Source organism: Biomphalaria glabrata, chromosome 2, assembly GCF_947242115.1.
Source record: "Biomphalaria glabrata chromosome 2, xgBioGlab47.1, whole genome shotgun sequence".
Lineage (NCBI taxonomy): Eukaryota > Metazoa > Mollusca > Gastropoda > Planorbidae > Biomphalaria > Biomphalaria glabrata.
Genome location: NC_074712.1, coordinates 1,023,991 through 1,045,947, shown reverse-complemented (window position 1 = coordinate 1,045,947; position 21,957 = coordinate 1,023,991). Strand labels below are relative to the sequence as shown.

Here is a 21,957-nt window from a genome sequence, read left to right as displayed (position 1 = left end):
AAATAAATAAATATATAAATAAATATATAAATATAAATAAATAAATATATATATATATATATTATTAAAGACAAAGTGTATCTGAGTTGGTAAAAATAATAAAAGTGTTTCAATAAAAACCTATTTAAACCCAATTTATTCAAACCTAACTATGCTATATCTAAAAGATTACCTGAGCATTAGCTGTCTCTTTAGTTGAGAGTCGCAATGCAGAGACTGTCAATACATACTGACTAGCTGTCTCCCTGTCTAATAGGCCATTGATGTAAAGTTTGCCCTAGAGTAGAAACCAAGCCATTCAACCGATGAAATGATGAACATAAAGCAGTCAGATCTTACATAGACCATAACAATATCATCCATTTGTTTAAGTAAAATTATTCATACAGTTATCTAACTGTTACAGTTATATTATTTACATAGATATCTACTTATTGAAATAAAATTAGTTATATTCACACATGGCAAATAAACCATCCATATACATATGGGTTTTTATAAATTAGAATTATATTAGTCATATATCATCTATTGGTAGTAAAGAAATTTATTTATTTATTACATTTGTTGAAGTTAAAATGTAATTTTTCATAGATTTATTTATTTGTTATTTATTCATAGAGATCTTTTAGGGAAAGCTAAAATAATAATAATAATAATAATCTTTATTGTCCGTATGGAAATTTGTCTTACAATTTGTGCATTACACCAAACAAAAAAACATTATAACTATAAGAAACCAAAGTGTACATTCACACCAGACTCACTCATAATTTACATGTGACAAATTTTATATCAGATTGTTCTTATTTAATGATTTGATTGCCAGGGGAACAAAAGAGTGTTTGTGTCTGTTTGTCTTTGCTATCTGTGTCTTGTATCTCTTTTGTGATGGTAAAATCACAAAATCCTGACACAAAGGGTGATTCTTTATTTCGAGGATCTTGTTAGCTTTTTTATAGATGTTTGTCTCAAACAACTGCCCAAATGGGTTTAGTTTTTTGCCAATGATTTAGGATTCTATAAAGTTTATTTTATTTTTAATGCTTAGATTGCCATACCAGGCAGTGATATTGAAACTTAAAATATTGCAGATGTGAGCGTGATAAAACATAGCCAAGGTCTTTTCGCTAACATTAAACCAGGACAGTTTTCTTAGTAATCGTAATCTTTGCTGCCCTTTTTTGCTGATATAATCAGTATTTGTAGTAAAATTTAGTTTATTGTCTAGGATAGTACTAAGGTATTTAAAGGTTTGCACTATTTCAATAGTCTCTCCAGCTTCAGAAACAATATCATTTTCCTTCTTTTCCCTACAAAAATCGATTATCATTTCTTTGTTTTTTTTAATTAATTTAATAATAAAAAATTATCTTTACAGTATTTTTCTGTTCACTCTTGTCGGACATGAGATGTGTTGATAGAAGGTGGGTATGTCAATCTTCAAGGTTACTTCTAAAAGTAACTCACTAGTCTCTGCAAAATAAATCTAGCTTACGTCTATGCCTAGCAAATCTAACAAACAGGTGAATAAAGTGAAGTTTGATCTTCTCTACATTTACAGGCCAGCTAGAACAAAGACAAACAGATAATAACTTACATCAGTTGAGTTGATCCTGAATTTCCCTTCAGCATTACCACTTGTGATGGTGTACTGCACGCCTGTGTCTCCTTTATTGGTACTTAGGTCATGCAGCAACTCGTTCACTCTGGAGGACTCATTGACCAACAGAGTCACAAAGGCTGGACAGAATGTTAGACCACTGCTAACGCTGACCTTAATAGTCAGACTTGCGTTGGAGCACACCGAGGAACCTTTAGCACAAGCGGTTAGACCGACAATGTAATCCCCTTCTGACAACGATGTGGTGGTCACTTGTAGATTGCCAGTGGTACTGTTGATGCTGAATTGGTCTGTGTGGTTCAGTAGTTTGTACTCAACTCCTTCGTCCCCATGGATGGACAAGGTGGTCACTTCCTGGGACAAAGCCTCCACCTGTGGGTCGCAGGGAGTAGCCTGGGTGAAATAGATGACAGGCAGCGGCAGAGGCCACTCTGGAGACTCCACCACATTATCCACATTGATATTCACAGTGGAGGTGGCCGTTTTGGGCTCATATGAATTGTCACTGACCATAACAATTAAATTATAGTTATTCTTTATCTCATAGTTAAGAATCCGGTTTAAGGTCAGCTGACCATCAGTACTATCCAACACAAATGTATTTATGGGCTCTTGGAATGAAATGGAGTATTTTAGTTGGCCAGAGGAGCCAAAATCTGGATCATAAGCATAAAGAGAGCCGACCTTAGTTCCCACTGGTCTGTCTTCAGAAATGTTAAAACTGTATCTAGCTACTTCCTGTCTGGAGGTCAAATCTTTCACAAATATGGGGGCAGTGTTGCTGTCTACTATATTCACCACTAGAAACTTGGAGGCTGAGCGAGGAGGTGACCCGTGGTCAAGGACATTGACACTGAAATTGTAGAATGATTTTAATCGACGGTCAAACTGGCCTGACGTTGTGATCAATCCTGTGGAGGAATTGATTTCAAACTTTCCATCTGTGCCAGTCTCTATGTAGAAAGTGAATCCAGCATTGGAAATATCAGCATCAGTAGCACTCACAACTGAGACTGACTGAAATAAAAATAGTTTCAAATTAACCCATTGACGCCAAAAGAAGCAAATTTTTAAATGTTTTTTTTTGTAGGAAATCACATATGTCAAGTAGAACAATGTAAGAAATAAATATTTGATGAGAAAAAAAGGTGTACTAGATTCCATTTTTGAGTTATGAGCTATTCCAAAATTGTATTACTAGGTGGGAAGCGTGGTCGAGAAGCTACGTGCGCTTGAACCTGGCTACCTAGAAGGGGGCTCGAGGTTCGACACCCGACTCGGGCAGAGTTGCGTTTACTGAGCGCCTAAAGGCAGCACGGAAATCCAACTCCTAGATACCCCCTCCCCCACAACAAATGAGATTGGACCAAAGCGCTCTGAGCATGCTATGAGCATGAAAGTAGCGCTATATAAAAGCTATAATAATAAAAATCCAGTCCTACAACTACTAAAAGTATGACCTACTACTCAGTTATTTACAGAAGTGCAAAGGACAAGCAAGACAACATCACAGCTGTCTTATTGAAATAATGTGTTCTTATAACATGGAGCACACTGCTTTTCCTGTTTGACTATTTGAGCAGGATGTGGCAAAATAGGTCACAGCTGGGGCTGATTAGCCTCTGGAAATACTGCATTCCTCATTAATCTTCGGACTCAAAGACAAGCCTTATTATTATTATTATTCAAGCCGTCAAAAGGTGAAACAATGTTGCACTGTTGTGTAGTTCTTCCTTTTTGGCCAAGATCAGCAGGATGGCTCTTCAAACAATGACTAATGATACATCATCAAAGCTCCAGAAGATTCATTGACTTCTAATTATGGTTTTTATGCAGTTGCATTTTGTAAAGCTAATTCAAAACAGAACAATAGAGGATTTGAATACCGTTTCTTTCCAGTGGTTGATGCCTGATATTTATCAATGTTTTCATCAGCTCTGTCTACACCTCCCATGAAATGATTGTTCTAGTACAGGTGCCTCAACTAAACTGCAGGATAAAAGATGCACCGGCTTTGTATTTCTCATAATTATTATCTTGCCATTTGCCCAGATATGGCAGAAACCAGCAAATGTGGCCCAGACAAGAGGCACCTCACTAATAACTTGAAGCCGAAATGAATAAATTGTTTCACCCATTACAATCAAAGTAAGGAACCCAGGACCAATTGATCAAGGCTGAAATATTTTTTTATTTCATATAAATTTTATGCATCTATCGTTGAGTTCTTTTATGGGAGGTGGCATTGGATCAAAAAGTGCTTTTTCAGCAATATAAATTTGCATAGTCAGTGCGATGAAAGTTTGAAAGTAAAGTCTGCAAGCAATCACGTCTCATGGCAGCAACAAGGATTACATTATGTGCTTCTGTTCTTCATTCTTCAATCTCAGAGAGATTCTACAGGTTTCAAAGAAATAGCTGCTCTTTGCTCTCTTTACCAAGAGGCCCGTATAAGACATTGGCCCCAAATCATCCCAATAGAAAGAAAACTATATGGAGAGCTCCCTGATTTGGAAACCACTGCGCAGTTCATCTCATGTATTGGTTTAGTTATCTGAACACTCCAGCATAAAAATGAGAATGATGAAGAAGAAGAAGAAGAAGAAGCTGTCATTAGTGGAACTGAATTGCCTAGTGTTTCAAAAATGGAACATGCAAATCTCATTAGTGGAACTGAATTGCCTAGTGTTTCAAAAATGGAACATGCAAATCTCATTAGTGGAACTGAATTGCCTAGTGTTTCAAAAATGGAACATGCAAATCTCATTAGTGGAACTGAATTGCCTAGTGTTTCAAAAATGGAACATGCAAATCTCATTAGTGGAACTGAATTGCCTAGTGTTTCAAAAATGGAACATGCAAATCTCATTAGTGGAACTGAATTGCCTAGTGTTTCAAAAATGGAACATGCAAATCTCATTAGTGGAACTGAATTGCCTAGTGTTTCAAAAATGGAACATGCAAATCTCATTAGTGGAACTGAATTGCCTAGTGTTTCAAAAATGGAACATGCAAATCTCATTAGTGGAACTGAATTGCCTAGTGTTTCAAAAATGGAACATGCAAATCTCATTAGTGGAACTGAATTGCCTAGTGTTTCAAAAATGGAACATGCAAATCTCATTAGTGGAACTGAATTGCCTAGTGTTTCAAAAATGGAACATGCAAATCTCATTAGTGGAACTGAATTGCCTAGTGTTTCAAAAATGGAACATGCAAATCTCATTAGTGGAACTGAATTGCCTAGTGTTTCAAAAATGGAACATGCAAATCTCATTAGTGGAACTGAATTGCCTAGTGTTTCAAAAATGGAACATGCAAATCTCATTAGTGGAACTGAATTGCCTAGTGTTTCAAAAATGGAACATGCAAATCTCATTAGTGGAACTGAATTGCCTAGTGTTTCAAAAATGGAACATGCAAATCTCATTAGTGGAACTGAATTGCCTAGTGTTTCAAAAATGGAACATGCAAATCTCATTAGTGGAACTGAATTGCCTAGTGTTTCAAAAATGGAACATGCAAATCTCATTAGTGGAACTGAATTGCCTAGTGTTTCAAAAATGGAACATGCAAATCTCATTAGTGGAACTGAATTGCCTAGTGTTTCAAAAATGGAACATACAAACTTAGAAGCCTATAACTCAGATGATAATGAAATAGCTTTGGTAGGTTCTTTTCACATCACTATAGCCTGACTATAAGAAAAATAATAGAACAAAAAGTTATTAGTACATGGCAGAGTTCAGGAACAAGACTAAAGTAAGAATCTTTAACTCTAATGTCAAGGCTGTCCTACTGTCTGGTTCTGAAACATGGAGATCAACTGAAGCAACAAGAAAAAAAAAGTACAGACCTTCATCAACAGATGCCTGAAAAATATAAAAATACACGGGCCCGACAAAATATAAAACACCAAACTGTGGGAGATGAGTGGACAGAAAAATATAGAGGTGCAGATCTTAGAGAGGAAGTGGAGATGGATTGGTCACACCTTAGAAAAGATACCAACAACAGAGCTAGGCAGACCTTAGAGTGGAACCCTCAGGGAACAAGACGTAGAGGCAGACCAAAAAGAATGTGGTGACACACTGTACTAGAGGAAGCCGAGAGGACCGGAAAGAGCTAGGAAGCCATCAAAAAAACTAGCAAGAGTCTGTGAAGAGTGGCATGTTTTTACTGAGGCCTTATATTCCATGAGAAATGCAAAAGAAAGATGATGATGATGAAAGATTTATTCATTTGCCTTCAGCTGGGTCTTTAAAAAATGGCAAAAATTAATTTTCCAATCTCTGTAATGCTTTGAATAATTTTGTAGAGTGTAAACCCCAAGAAAGCTTATATTAATTTTTAAAAAATCACAATCCTGTGATGGTCTTGGTCAGTAGGATATAAATAATTATCATGGGGTTGGTGTTCTAATAATTTAATACTCTACATAAATGGGTGAATTGGTAATCTTATCTTATCTTATCTTATATAATACAGACGTTACTTCAAAAAAGAAGATGATTACGTCCTACGCATCATGCATTTAGTCATGCATATTAACCAATGACTTAAATTCTGCCAAGTCACTGGTTTTCCTGGCTAGCTCAGGCAACCCATTCCATGCTCTAATAGCACTAGGGAAGAAGGAGTATTTGTACAAATTTGTCCTAGCATATGGGACGAGGAATGTGCCTTTATCTTTGTGTCTTTCAGAGTATTTTATTAAATTTTGTTTTTGTATTTGAAGATTATGGTTCAGTGTTTTTTGTATTATTGCTACTTTACTTTTGAGCCTTCTGTCCTTAGGCTTTCTAAATTTAGTGATTTTACTAAAGGTGTTACTCTAGTCAAATGTGAATATTCGTTTGTTATGAATCGCACTGCTCTATTTTGTGTCTGTTCTAGTTTCTTAATGTTTTCTTGAGTTGAGGGGTCCCAAACAGAGGATGCATATTCTATTATTGGCCTAACCAAGGTTAAATAACATTTTAGTTTTATGTTCTTATTTGATTTATAGAAATTTCTTTTAATAAATCCTAATGCTTTGTTTGATTTTTTTGTAGTTTCATCAATATGTGGATTCCATGACAGTTTTTCATTTATTATAACACCTAGGTATTTTGCGTTTTTAGTCTGTGTTACTGGTTTGCCATGAATAAGATAAGTGGAATTAATTTGTTTTAGTTTTTTTGTTACTCTTAACAACTGACATTTTTCTGGGTGGAAAGACATGCTCCAATTTGATTCCCATTTCTGTAATTCATCTAATTCTCTTTGTAAAATATCTGTCTTGTGTTGTTTTTATTGTTCTATATATTATGCAATCGTCTGCAAATAATCTGACTTTTGTTCCTGAAGTAATGCAATTTGGTAAATCATTTATGTAAATTAAAAATAGTAGTGGACCCAAGACTGTTCCTTGAGGTACACCTGAGTTTACTGTTATCGGTGTTGATTTAGAGCCATTTATTATTACAGTTTGTTCTCTCCCTATCAGAAAGTCTTTAATCCACTGATGCAGTGGACCATTAATGCCGAAATATTTTAATTTTTTAAGCAAACTATGGTGGTGAACTTTGTCAAAAGCCTTAGAAAAATCTAGTAAGATAGCATCTATTTGTTCACTATTATCTAAACCTTTTGAAAAATCATCAATTAGTCCTATTAGTTGTGTTTCACATGATCTATATTTCCTAAAGCCATGTTGGTATGGTGTGAGGACATTATGTTTGTCTAAGTGGTTTATGATGTTGCTACATATTATGTGTTCTAGGATTTTACATGTGATGCTGGTAAGTGATACTGGTCTGTAGTTTCCTGGGTCAGATTTTTCTCCTTTTTTAAATAGGGGGGTGACATTAGCTTCTTTCCAGTCCTTTGGTACTCTGCCCTGGTTAAGTGAAGCCTGAAAGAGTATTTTGAACACTGGGGCTAGCTCATTACTTAGTTCTTTGAGTAATCTAGCTGGAATACCATCAGGTCCAGAAGCTTTATTTGGTTTGGTGTTGGCTAATAGTTTTTGAATTCCATTTTCTTGTACTACTATATCTTCTATGTTGTCTACTTGGTTCAAATTCAGTAATATGTCTTTGTCTCCTGGGGCTGAGAATGCTGATGCAAAGTATTTGTTTAGAATGTTTGCTTTAGTTTCATTATCATTATGTATTATGTTATGTTCATCTTTTAATGGTAATAACTAATTTTTGGGGTTTTTCTTTTATATATGTAAGTAAGCATTGTTAATCTAACAGTTTCAAGAGATGTAAATATCAAACAAAACTGAACAGATTTACTAAACAGACCATGGGTAATGAATATTACCCCAAAAATATTAATATAATTGCTTGATTAAAAACATACATTGGCTGATTAACCACATACATTGGTTGATAAAGCCGGATTTAGACTTGTTAAGGCCGTAAACTATTTGAGACATGGGGCATCTTCTAATCAAGTAAGGTAATCTGTCATGGAACCATAGCAATAGCTCATGTTGACAATAGTTAAATTCAGCACTGAACAACATACATCAGTTGATTATAACATACATCAGTTGATTAGCAACATACATCCTTTAGTCTGCTAACTGACCAGAAACAATTCAATATCAGAATAGTACAATTTTGTGGGGCTAAAAAATATCAAATTTTATGAAGTTAGTAAATGATCCCCCTTACCTGACCAGATTGAGCATTCTCAAAGACACTGATGGGTGACTGTAGAACTGGAACTGGATCATTATCATTGACATCTGTCACATTCACAATGATGACAGCAGTATCCTTAGTAACACCATCTGTCACTGAGGCTCCTTCATAGAGCAAAGCAGAAACACATTACATTGGAATCAGCTGGAAATCTTTTTGTTTATGCACAAGAATGCAACCATTATACATACATACATATATATATATATCTATATATTTATATATAAAACAAATTCATGTTGTTCTCTGGCTCTGGCTTTCTCATTCTCTAATGAGAAGTCTCTCTAATAAACGTAGGACGTAATCATCTTCTTTTTTGAAGTAACGTCTGTATTATATAAGATAAACACACTAAACACAACTATGATCTCAATTAACGCATCATTTTGTTTTCTTTCCTTGGGTAGCAGATTCTTGGCTGGGAGCTTTCTGTTTGTTGTTTCTCCCAGTAGTGGGGACTCAGGCTTGGGAAGTCAAGCCTTATTGTATGGACCATGCTCGGCCATAATCCATTGGGCTGTGGGCATCGCGAGCCCACACTTAGGTGAGGAGCACTGATAGTATAACCATCACCCATGTCATATCCTATCATTGAATCATTAAACTTTTGTTACACAAATGCTGTTTTTTTAACAGCGCTCTATAGATTAAATTGTTTTTATTCATTTTTACATTATTCTCCTTCACCCCAGCATCCTGTTGTAGTTCTGACCCATTTCCACACAGTCCTGACTTTCCTCACTGTTCACTCATCCATGTACAATGAAGGTCAACTGGTCATTTCATACACAGTCATACACAATACACGACTAGTCACTCAAAACAAACACACTTACTATCGCAGTCTCAACTCCTAACAATAGTACTGAGATGATGACTATTATTGTCCAAACGATTTTCAACTTACCAAATGTCATTGAGGAAATCTTTTCAGCATCAAGGCTAGATATTCGAAGTGTTCCATTAGGAAAAACATTAGCATAAAATGGGGAATCAGCTGGGTTGTTGGGAGCAGCATTGGTGAACACCAAAAGTGACCTTGGTGTATCTAGGTCACTGGCATCAAGCTACAGAAATAACAAAAAAGATCAACAGATAAGTTGAGACTTTAGAGAAATCTGGTTTAATTAAACCTATCATTCAAGAGTTATTAGTTAGAAGAATTTTGTATTCTACAGGTATTTATAACATTAGAGATGTTTCTTTTACTAAAGGGACAAAAAAAAGTATTTTAAATATAAATGAAGTCTTAAGGAACAGAGTGGGAGGATTTAAGTCTGTAAAATGGAATATGTTTGTACAATGGGTAATAGTTTAGATGCCCAGATACCTTTTCTGACCACCATGTTGTTTTTAAGCATATTTATCTCCCTTATCTACATTAAACTTTCAATAACTTTTTTTAAAGAGATTTTTGTTCTTATGCTGTCAACTTATGAATTTTTAAGTGTATTTACTGAAATGAAGGTCTAAATAAATGTTAATAATAAATTGATGAAGTTGTTTCTTCTTTTTTGAATAACTTTTTTTAAAGAGAGTTTTTTGTTCTTATGCTATCAATTTAAATGAATTTCAATATTAGATCTAATAGATGTTAGAAACAAAGATAAAATACAAACAGAAAAAAAGTTGGCAATTAACTTAAGGGAGATAATCTAGTGTTGAGCCTTCAAAAATGGCGTATTTCCAATGAAAATAGATGGTAATAAGAAATAAAACTTAAAAATATATATTTTATAAACTATTTATCTCCGAGATAATCAAATTACATATTTGTAATCTGCATTTTTTTCTGCATATTCTTAAAATATAAGAGATACCTGATTTAGCTTATCTAGTCACATAAACTAATACAGTACAATGTTTTACATGATTGAGATGCTCCTTCAAAGTTGAATGTACATCCTGGCCCAAACCTCCTGCAGGACAATGTTGGATGGCAGGGGGGCAGGGTACGAACCCAGGAATCAAGACGACTGAATGACCAGGCAGCCATCTAAAGATCTATGCTTACACAACAGTTTGGGAGGATCTAAGACTAAAAATCTGATTTTACCAAAATGGAAGGATTTAATTCTACAAAGTTTTAGTTTAGTAGTTAGGGAACATGTCATGAGGTGCAATGGCTGAGTGGTAAAGCGCTTGGCTACCAAACCGATGGTTCCGGGTTCAAATCCTGGTGAAGACTGGGATTTTTAATTTCGGGATCTTTGGGCGCCTCTGAGTCCACCCAGCTCTAATGGGTAACTGACATTAGTTGGGGAAAAGTAAAGGCGGTTGGTCATTGTGCTGACCACATGACACCCTTGTCTGCCCTATAGACCACAAGGTCTGAATGGGGAACCAAACGAAGTTTTAGTTTAGTAGGCTAGTTAGGGAACATGCCATCCAATTGAAAAAAATTCTAAGACACTCTCTTGACTATTACAAGCATTACAAACCACTTGAAGTATTATTTAGTATTTGCATTAATAATAATAATAATAATAATAATAATAAGGCTTGTCTTAGAGTCTGAAGATTAATGAGGAATGCAGTATTTCCCGTGGCTACGCAACCCCAGCTGTGACCTACATATTTCGACATATCGAGGGCAAGCATAACCATAGTCTGTAGGTGGTCAATTAAGACTTTATTTGAATTAACACTCATAAATATGAATAAGTTTGTACTGAATAAAATTTACATTCAGAAGCTTTATTTCATAGATCAATAATTTGTCTAATTAAACTATTTCAAAATTCAAAAAGTTACCTGAAAATAATTGACAGAATTTTCTACCACCTGGAAGTTGTACAATTGTTGTTTGAATCGTGGCTCAGAGAAAGTTGTCTGAGTAACATTTATAGTCAGAGATTGGAGACTTAGTCTTGGTGGGCTGCCTCCTGTTTATCAAATATTTATAGAACTGCATTAACACACTGATAGAAGACTAGATTTAAGTTTGATGTGTAGGCCTTACTGTCCTCAAAGGTAACATTTCTACATGCAGGCTTACACAATTCTAATATGATACTCAAGTTGCTCTTAAACAATTCAAATATAATTCTAAAGTTCCCCCTACACATTTCAAATGTAATTCTTAAGCTCCTCCTACACAATTTAAATGTAATTCTAAAGTTCCTCCTACACAATTCAAATGTAACTCTAAAGTTCCTCTTAAACGATTCAAATGTAATTCATAAGTTCCTCCTACACAATTCAAATGTAATTCTAAAATTCCTCTTACACAATTCAAATGTTATTCTAAAGTTCCTCTTAAACAATTCAAATGTAATTCTAAAGTTCCTCTTAAACAATTCAAATTTAATTCTAAAGTTCCTCCAAAGCAATTCTAGCTTAGAAGAATTTTATTTAAAAAAAAAACAATTGCTATAGTGAAAGTCTGCATAAGGAGTGGTGTTCCAGGCAGTATTAGATTTCTTAATGCCAATAGAAACTTACCATCTTCTGCCTTCACTACTAAAACATAGCCACTTCTAGTAGCATAATCCAAACACTTGTTACAGTTAAGGGTGATTACTCCAGTTGTGGCTCCAATAAGGAAGAACGTACTGTCTGGTAATGGAACCAAACTATAAGTGATTTGACCATCTTGACCTTTATCTCTATCTGTGGCTAAAACCTGCAAAGCACATTGTCACAACATTTGATAGTAAATCTCTTTTCTCCAAGTTAAATATGACATGGACCTATATTATTATCTTATATATTAGAGAGTGAAAAACAAAAAGGCCCTACACAAATCCATGTGTTCATCTGGTTGTAATTAGAGACTTAAACAATACAAAGTCATTGGTTTTCCTGGCTGATTCAGGCAACCCGTTCCATGCTCTAATGGTACTAGGGAAGAAGGAGGCATTGTAATATTTGTTAACTTTTCTATTCTAGCTTTATTTCAACCATTTTCAAATGATAAGTAAGACTCTTGGCAAGATAGTGCAGGATAAGTCAAAAAGTACTACAGGATAAGTCAAAAAGTACTATTGACATAACCATTACTTTATACCCCCCCCCCATATCTCTCTTGGCAAGATAGTGCAGGATAAGTCAAAAAGTACTATTGACATAACCATTACTTTATATCCCCCCCCCCCCATATCTCTCTTGGCAAGATAGTGCAGCATAAGTCAAAAAGTACTATTGACATAACCATTACTTTATACCCCCCCCCATATCTCTCTTGGCAAGATAGTGCAGGATAAGTCAAAAAGTACTATTGACATAACCATTACTTTATATCTCCCCCCCCATATCTCTCTTGGCAAGATAGTGCAGGATAAGTAAAAAAGTACTATTGACATAACCATTACTTTATACCCCCCCCCCATATCTCTCTTGGCAAGATAGTGCAGGATAAGTCAAAAAGTACTATTGACATAACCATTACTTTATACCTCCCCATATCTCTCTTGGCAAGATAGTGCAGGATAAGTCAAAAAGTACTATTGACATAACCATTACTTTATACCTCCCCATATCTCTCTTGGCAAGATAGTGCAGGATAAGTCAAAAAGTACTATTGACATAACCATTACTTTATACCCCCCCCATATCTCTCTTGGCAAGATAGTGCAGGATAAGTCAAAAAGTACTATTGACATAACCATTACTTTATACCTCCCCATATCTCTCTTGGCAAGATAGTGCAGGATAAGTCAAAAAGTACTATTGACATAACCATTACTTTATACCTCCCCATATCTCTCTTGGCAAGATAGTGCAGGATAAGTCAAAAAGTACTATTGACATAACCATTACTTTATACCCCCCCCCCATATCTCTCTTGGCAAGATAGTGCAGGATAAGTCAAAAAGTACTATTGACATAACCATTACTTTATACCTCCCCATATCTCTCTTGGCAAGATAGTGCAGGATAAGTCAAAAAGTACTATTGACATAACCATTACTTTATACACCCCCCATATCTCTCTTGGCAAGATAGTGCAGGATAAGTAAAAAAAGTACTATTGACATAACCATTACTTTATACCCCCCCCCCCATTTCTCTCTTGGCAAGATAGTGCAGGATAAGTCAAAAAGTACTATTGACATAACCATTACTTTATATCTCCCCCCCCATTTCTCTCTTGGCAAGATAGTGCAGGATAAGTCAAAAAGTACTATTGACATAACCATTACTTTATATCTCCCCCCCATATCTCTCTTGGCAAGATAGTGCAGGATAAGTCAAAAAGTACTATTGACATAACCATTACTTTATACCTCCCCATATCTCTCTTGGCAAGATAGTGCAGGATAAGTCAAAAAGTACTATTGACATAACCATTACTTTATACCTCCCCATATCTCTCTTGGCAAGATAGTGCAGGATAAGTCAAAAAGTACTATTGACATAACCATTACTTTATACCTCCCCATATCTCTCTTGGCAAGATAGTGCAGGATAAGTCAAAAAGTACTATTGACATAACCATTACTTTATACCCCCCCCCATATCTCTCTTGGCAAGATAGTGCAGGATAAGTCAAAAAGTACTATTGACATAACCATTACTTTATACCTCCCCATATCTCTCTTGGCAAGATAGTGCAGGATAAGTCAAAAAGTACTATTGACATAACCATTACTTTATACACCCCCCATATCTCTCTTGGCAAGATAGTGCAGGATAAGTAAAAAAAGTACTATTGACATAACCATTACTTTATACCCCCCCCCCATTTCTCTCTTGGCAAGATAGTGCAGGATAAGTCAAAAAGTACTATTGACATAACCATTACTTTATATCTCCCCCCCCCCATTTCTCTCTTGGCAAGATAGTGCAGGATAAGTCAAAAAGTACTATTGACATAACCATTACTTTATATCTCCCCCCCCCCATATCTCTCTTGGCAAGATAGTGCAGGATAAGTCAAAAAGTACTATTGACATAACCATTACTTTATACCTCCCCATATCTCTCTTGGCAAGATAGTGCAGGATAAGTCAAAAAGTACTATTGACATAACCATTACTTTATACACCCCCCATATCTCTCTTGGCAAGATAGTGCAGGATAAGTCAAAAAGTACTATTGACATAACCATTACTTTATATCTCCTCCCCATATCTCTCCCTTTTCAAAAGTCTGGCACCCAACAGAGTTAAATGGACCTCAAAAGTTCTCAACTCTAGAATAAAATATGCTGTTATGATCTTTATCTAAGTGACTAAGCATTCATGGGCACCATCCTTTGAACCCATACTAATGGTTAAATATAAAGATAAAATACATTTTATCACTCGTGATAAATTGAATTTTATGAACCAATATTTAAACAGATAAAAACTGAATGAAAGCAAGTGCTTATATTTTAAATGAGAAGACAACTATATATAAAAATATTTCCATTACCGTCTACAACAGCTGATGATAGGGAAAAATAGAGGGAGCCAGTTACAGGAATTGTCCCAGCATGCCTACAACTAAAGTCAAGAGACAGATCAGGTGATCCTATCTTTTCTAGAGCTTTGTATTACTTGTACATCATAAATAATAACGCATACAATATCTTATTCAAATAACCCTTTTATCTTCGGATTAAAAACTATAGTTTTAGGGCCTCTTATTTCTCAAAGTTAGACTCAGACTCCCTGATTACTCAACTGTTGTGATTGTTTTTCCTGAAGGAGAGTTTTCCTGAACATTAGCACTGGGACTTGATGTAAACACTGGGTCAAATAAACCTTTTATCTTCTGATTAAAAACCAAAGTTTTAGGGACTCTTATTTCTCAAAGTTAGACTCCCTGATTACTCAACTGTTGTGATTGTTGTTCCTGAAGGAGAGTTTTCCTGAACATTAGCACTGGGACTTGATGTAAACACTGGGTCAAACTCATTCACAAAAACAAAGACGATCTGTACATCCATGACCGTGGTGTGTGTACCATCCGAGGCGGTCACAACTAAACTCAGGTATGCTGCAGCCCCAGTATCCAGATCATATTGTTTGACCAGATACAACTGACCAGTTGAACTGTCCAGTCTCATGTCTGAAACAGTCACAAAAAAAATGTATGACTTTCTTTTTTTCATCTGGTTACATTTTGTGTATAACATAGAAAACTTGTATTCAAAATAACATCAAAATGTTATAAAACATAAATAGCTCATACAAGTAACATACATTTTACACTTATACAAGTAATACATTCTAATGGCTCATAAAAGTAACACATTCTATCAACTTATACAAGCAACACATTCTATTGACATTCTGTTGGCTCTTTGATGGGTAAAACTTTATGAATAACAGAACCAAATACCATCAACTGTAAACATAAAAAGCTCTTACTAATGAGGTATGAAAAGTCTTTTATCTAGCACAAGATTTCACATCAAAATGAAAACATTGGGCACTGAAACAAGTCAGAAAAACTAACAAACTAATCAATTAAAATTGAATTATATCATTCCGTACACAATTTTTATTTAAGCAGTGTGCAGACATGGTCAAACCCACCCAACATCTTAATGTCTTGGTCCAACCCACCCAACATCTTTATGGCTTGGTCAAACCCACCCAACATCTTTATGGCTTGGTCAAACCCACCCAACATCTTTATGGCTTGGTCAAACCCACCCAACATCTTTATGGCTTGGTCAAACCCACCCAACATCTTTATGGCTTGGTCAAACCCACCCAACATCTATATGGCTTGGTCAAACCGACCCAACATCTTTATGGCTTGGTCAAACCCACCCAACATCTTTATGGCTTGGTCAAACCCACCCAACATCTTTATGGCTTGGTCAAACCCACCCAACATCTTTATGGCTTGGTCAAACCCACCCAAAATCTTTATTGCTTGGTCAAACCCACCCAACATCTTTATGGCCTTGGTCCAACCCACCCAACATCTTTATGGCTTGGTCAAACCCACCCAACATCTTTATGGCTATTATCTTTCAATGTCTACAAGAATTTGAAATGTTCCCATCACTTTTTATTCCCTCACAAAGATGGTTGGTATATTTCCGAAAGGGTTGACTGGGTTGCTCAATGTTACGTCTTCCAGTCAAGAAAATGCTAAATGGGTCTTGCTATTTATAACACAGACCAGACAACTAGTCATACCAGGACACTATCCTTAATTCCTTCCTTCACTTATCTTAGGGTTGTGTAGAAGTTAATATCTGTTTCTGGATAAGCAGAATAAATAGCAACCTGTTAGCTAGGGCCATTTCTGAAAACTCCGGACTGAATTCCTTTAAGCATCTCAGCTTTACCAGTGTTTTAGAATGACTAAGTCTTCCACAGATCAGCTTTCTCAGCCCCCAGCTGCCTTTTCAACAGCAGCAACCTCCAACAGGCACTCGGGGGACAGAATTCAGCTTTCTCAGCCCCCAGCTACCTTTTCAACAGTAGCAACCTCCAACAGGCACTCAGGGGACAGAATTCAGCTTTCTCAGCCCCCAGCTACCTTTTCAACAGCAGCAACCTCCAACAGGCACTCGGGGGACAGAATTCAGCTTTCTCAGCCCCCAGCTACCTTTTCAACAGTAGCAACCTCCAACAGGCACTCAGGGGACAGTATTCAGCTTTCTCAGCCCCCAGCTACCTTTTCAACAGCAGCAACCTCCAACAGGCACTCGGGGGACAGAATTCAGCTTTCTCAGCCCCCAGCTACCTTTTCAACAGCAGCAACCTCCAACAGGCACTCGGGGGACAGAATTCAGCTTTCTCAGCCCCCAGCTACCTTTTCAACAGTAGCAACCTCCAACAGGCACTCAGGGGACAGAATTCAGCTTTCTCAGCCCCCAGCTACCTTTTCAACAGTAGCAACCTCCAACAGGCACTCAGGGGACAGAATTCAGCTTTCTCAGCCCCCAGCTATCTTTTCAACAGTAGCAACCTCCAACAGGCACTCGGGGGACAGAATTCAGCTTTCTCAGCCCAGCTGCCTTTTCAACAGCAGCAACCTCCAACAGGCACTCGGGGGACAGAATTCAGCTTTCTCAGCCCCCAGCTACCTTTTCAACAGCAGCAACCTCCAACAGGCACTCGGGGGACAGAATTCAGCTTTCTCAGCCCCCAGCTACCTTTTCAACAGTAGCAACCTCCAACAGGCACTCAGGGGACAGTATTCAGCTTTCTCAGCCCCCAGCTACCTTTTCAACAGCAGCAACCTCCAACAGGCACTCGGGGGACAGAATTCAGCTTTCTCAGCCCAGCTGCCTTTTCAACAGCAGCAACCTCCAACAGGCATTCGGGGGACAGAATTCAGCTTTCTCAGCCCCCAGCTACCTTTTCAACAGCAGCAACCTCCAACAGGCACTCGGGGGACAGAATTCAGCTTTCTCAGCCCCCAGCTACCTTTTCAACAGCAGCAACCTCCAACAGGCACTCGGGGGACAGAATTCAGCTTTCTCAGCCCCCAGCTACCTTTTCAACAGTAGCAACCTCCAACAGGCACTCAGGGGACAGAATTCAGCTTTCTCAGCCCCCAGCTACCTTTTCAACAGTAGCAACCTCCAACAGGCACTCGGGGGACAGAATTCAGCTTTCTGACTAACATACCAACATCTCTGACATTTCTTCAGAAATGAAAATTTTAATGCCCTTGCTAAAAACTCCTGCAGGAGTTTGAACCCTGGACCTTTTGAGATGACGGCCTGGATTGCATACCACACCTAACAAAGTCTTTGAATCAATCAAATGATTAGACATTTTCTTCATTCCCCTTTCTCTTATACCATGTTTCACCATTTAATTTAACATTTGATTACTGAAAATCAAATCAATCACTATTTGATAAACTTTGTACTTGTTTTACTGTGCCAATAAACATTCACTCTAAAGTACAAGCATCTTTGTGTCCTTCTCCAAAAGCCAAAATCCCTAAACAAAGAGCCATGAAAATAATCCACACAGATTTGGATCACTCAAAACATAAAGAAAATCTCATCGCATGATAATGAGCAAAGAAAATTTCATTTACCCCAGAAGCTGTCAACAATGCTTACCTTGATTTTCATTGCCTGATCTGATGGCATAGTTAATAGAATCCTTATCATCATCTACAGCTGAGATTTGTCCTACTAGAGTCCCTGCCACTGCAGTCTCCAGGACATTAAAAACATAGGGACCACCAACAAATGAGGGTGCGTGGTCATTGACAGGCAGAACTTGTATCACTACTTCAGCAAGAGAGGAACTGAAGAAAATATCAACATAATACTGTTTTTAAATCACAAAGCTTACATTAATTGTATCAATTAGTTTGGATCAGTCATGTCATTAATTGTGTAATAGATCTAGACTAATAATAATATAAAAAAGGGGGAACAGCCTGAACTCGAACTCATGGCTCAAGCCTTCTCAAGCCAACATGGTAACCTCTCTGTTAGTGGCGAGCTTATGAACATCAAAGATTGTATAGTTACCTATTGTTTCTATAGTAAAGTTCCCATTTCAGACCTTGTGATCTATAGGGCAAATGTTGTAAATGTCATCTGTTTCTATGGCCTACGATTTATGATGCTGTCATGTGGTCAGCACAACAACCAATCGCATTGACTTTTCCATTAGAGCTGGGTGGACTCAGAGGAGCCCAAAGATCCTGAATTTAAAGATTCCAGTCTTCACAAGTATTTGAGCATGGGGACCCCCGGTTCAGAAGCCAAGCCCTTTACCACTCAGTCATGTCCTATTTTCAGGTTTGTGCTCACTAAGATTCAGATGACGACCTATAAAGGGGACTAATATCACTTATGTCACCACTTCAGTCAAATACAATTTCTTTCCCTAGTTCCAGATACCACACAAAATAATTTATTATCAATAGTTAATTAACTAACTGGTTAATTTTGCTTATTGATTCTTGTGTTGTCAGGTAAAAGAAATAATTGTGTAAAATTTCAGCTTGATCCGAGATTGGGTGTGGGATCAATAACGTGTGCAAACTTTTTACCAGATAGACAGACTGAATGAGTTGATATGTTTGTAAAAATAGTTTTTTTTTATGTGGTGTCACAAGCAGTTTGGACAAGTGTATTGTTCTTTCTCCCTACTCTGTTAAAAAAATTTTCTACTCGTTAACATTGTTCAGGGGGAGATCGCTGGTTGTGACTGTGAATGTGTTTTGTTATTGTACAGTAGTTACGCTGAGGTTGTCAATTGTAGTCAAACTGAATTTCCATTTGATAGGATCAATAAATTATCTTATCTGATCTTATTTCTTGTTTTGATTAGTTTGCTACGTCACAAAGTCCGGTGACATTTATTGGTCATTCTTTGTTCACCCTCTGAAGAAGGTTGAAACAGACGGGGTTTTGTTCCATACAAGACTCTTAGTTTGTTGAAACTAGTGGGCAGCTTTAGTACTATTTTCTTGGAATTAATATTTCTGTAGGATTTTTGGAGCCTTGTTTAGGGGAAGTTTCTGTGTTTGTTATATCTCTATTTTATATTCTATGAGATAGTAGCTACTGGTTCCAGTCTTAGAGTAGACATTGAGTTTTGTGTTTATTTCTTAAAGGGTGCCAGTGTAGGAGTTGTATTACTGTGAGCCAAAGTTGTGGCTGACGGCGAATACTGGATAGCATTACAGTTGTAGTATGATTGGATTGTTAGTGAATGGTTGTTACAATCTTTGATAAAATCACCAGTATTTTTTTTTATTATTCACATCTTTAAGTTTAATTAATACCATCATTATCATCCTCTACATAAACTGTAAATACTCATTGTATTAAATTTTTTATTATTACATTAAATGAATTATCGAGTCATTTTATTGACAGTCATTTATCACGTTATTTTAAGATAATGTCAGGGGCCTGGGAAAACGAGCCAAAGCTTAAAAACAAACCCTGACATGAGGCAGCTGCAGACATTCTGTGAATAAATAGGTCAATGCTGACCAGAATAATCTGTGTTTGACCCTTTGTTCTGACGATACAGTCAATATTGCATGTCTACTGACCACACAACAAACAAGGGGACTGCTAGCCAAACTGGAGGGTGGGAGACTTAGTGTAGAGAGTTTGGCTCTCAACTTAAGGTCCTTGGTTTAAATCCAGTAGGGACTGGGATATTTGTTCTTGAATCTCTTCAGCTCTAGAGGATGCCTAATTGTTTAAAAATGTTCATCACTAAATAATCCTGAAAAAAGGAGAACTTACTGAAGATTTCATAAGAAACAATAGGGCTAGAAATAGGTACTATTATTAGTCCACCTCAGCTATTAGGTCCATGCTAGTACTTTACTTACTAATTTTACATACAAAATAAATGCAAATGTGTTATTTCCCATAACAATGTAACCAAAGTGAATAAAGTGAAATCCAACTTAGAGATCTATAGACAACATTGACAAGAGTATTTACCGTCTTTTGATTTCTTCCGTGCTGTTGTCTGTAGCTTTGGCTATTATGGAATAGGTACCAACATCAGTGAAAACAAGTGGCCTGGTCAGACTTATCCTTCCTGTCCTAGCATCTATAGTCACCGCAGATGAGAATGAGGATTGCAGTAGAGAGTAAAGCACCTCTCCATTGTGTAGGGCGTCAGCATCTGTAGCTGTCACCTGGAAGAAACACAAGTAGGCCTATATAATAATAATAATAATAATTTTATTTATAAAGCGCTGTTAACAAACAAAATGTAGGCTCAAGGCGCTGTAATAACATTACAAACACAGACACTAAAGCTAAAATGACAGTTAATCTAAAAATGCTTATATCCAGATTTCAACTTCACTCTTGTATTACATTTGAACCAAAATTAAGATGTTAATTAGAGGTGAAGTGCAAGTAAATATGCAAGATATAAAAAGTCCTTTAAAAATTTAATTTAAAAAAACTTATGTAAGGGGAAGAACTCCACATTTACAACTATAGCTCTCAATAATGTAGAAGTCATTTTTTTTATTCGATATCAAACAAAATAATTAACTACCAATAATTAATTGACTAATTGGGCAATTTTTGTATTGATTCATGTTTTTTTTGTACTAAAAAATAAATGTGTAAAGCTACAACTTGATCCGAGAATGGGTGTGAGAGAAATCTATAAACTTTTTACCAGAAAGAGTGAGTGGATAGAAGCTTTATATCAATACTAGAAAATGTCACAGTATTTATTTCTACACCAGTTCAATAAATGCACCACTAACATCACTAAATAATCCTAAAAATGAACTTGTGTTGGAGCTCTAGAGTTAGAAAAGCTTTTTTTTTTTTTTTTGTAATTTCTTTTGTACAGCCCATCTCTCATGCCATATCATGCTCAGTGCACTCTGGCCCTATCTCTTTTGTGGATACGTAGAGGAAGGGAGGTAATTGTGAAAAAGGTTCCCATGCTGCCTTTGAGTACTCAACAAACACGGCTCTAGAGTCAAACTTGAGCCCCCTTGGTAGGTAGCAAAGCAGTTTTTACCACTCAGCTTGAAAGCTTTTTTTTTTTTCTTTCAGAACTTGAAGATTATGACATCTTAGCTTAAACTTCATGCTGCTAGACAGTTGGGCAATGGTTGTAAGCAGATCAAAACTGGGACAATCAAGTTAACAGCCCAGAGCGCATACCACATGACAAGGCAGCCATTCTACCATAACTCTAACCATATTTTGTTGCCACGACAATTGAAGATAAAGCCTTTGTTTGCTTGGGAGTCTTTTAAAGTCTC

The 21,957-nt window shown here is 36.6% G+C and overlaps 1 protein-coding gene across 3 annotated transcripts in view; it reads right to left on the bottom strand.

Annotated features, from left to right (window-relative positions):
* LOC106058867 (protocadherin Fat 4-like) overlaps positions 1-21,957 on the bottom strand; it is a 111,504-nt gene that overhangs the window by 54,183 nt on the left and 35,364 nt on the right. For all 3 annotated transcript variants that reach the window (XM_056018693.1, XM_056018692.1, XM_056018694.1), the window contains exons 15-23: positions 20,660-20,859; positions 18,296-18,486; positions 15,089-15,321; positions 11,767-11,947; positions 11,077-11,207; positions 9,230-9,389; positions 8,293-8,426; positions 1,601-2,641; positions 173-277 (exon numbers count right to left, since the gene is read on the bottom strand). In XM_056018693.1, coding sequence (XP_055874668.1) covers positions 173-277; positions 1,601-2,641; positions 8,293-8,426; positions 9,230-9,389; positions 11,077-11,207; positions 11,767-11,947; positions 15,089-15,321; positions 18,296-18,486; positions 20,660-20,859 — 2,376 coding nt within the window. The remainder of the gene's footprint in view (positions 1-172; positions 278-1,600; positions 2,642-8,292; positions 8,427-9,229; positions 9,390-11,076; positions 11,208-11,766; positions 11,948-15,088; positions 15,322-18,295; positions 18,487-20,659; positions 20,860-21,957) is intronic.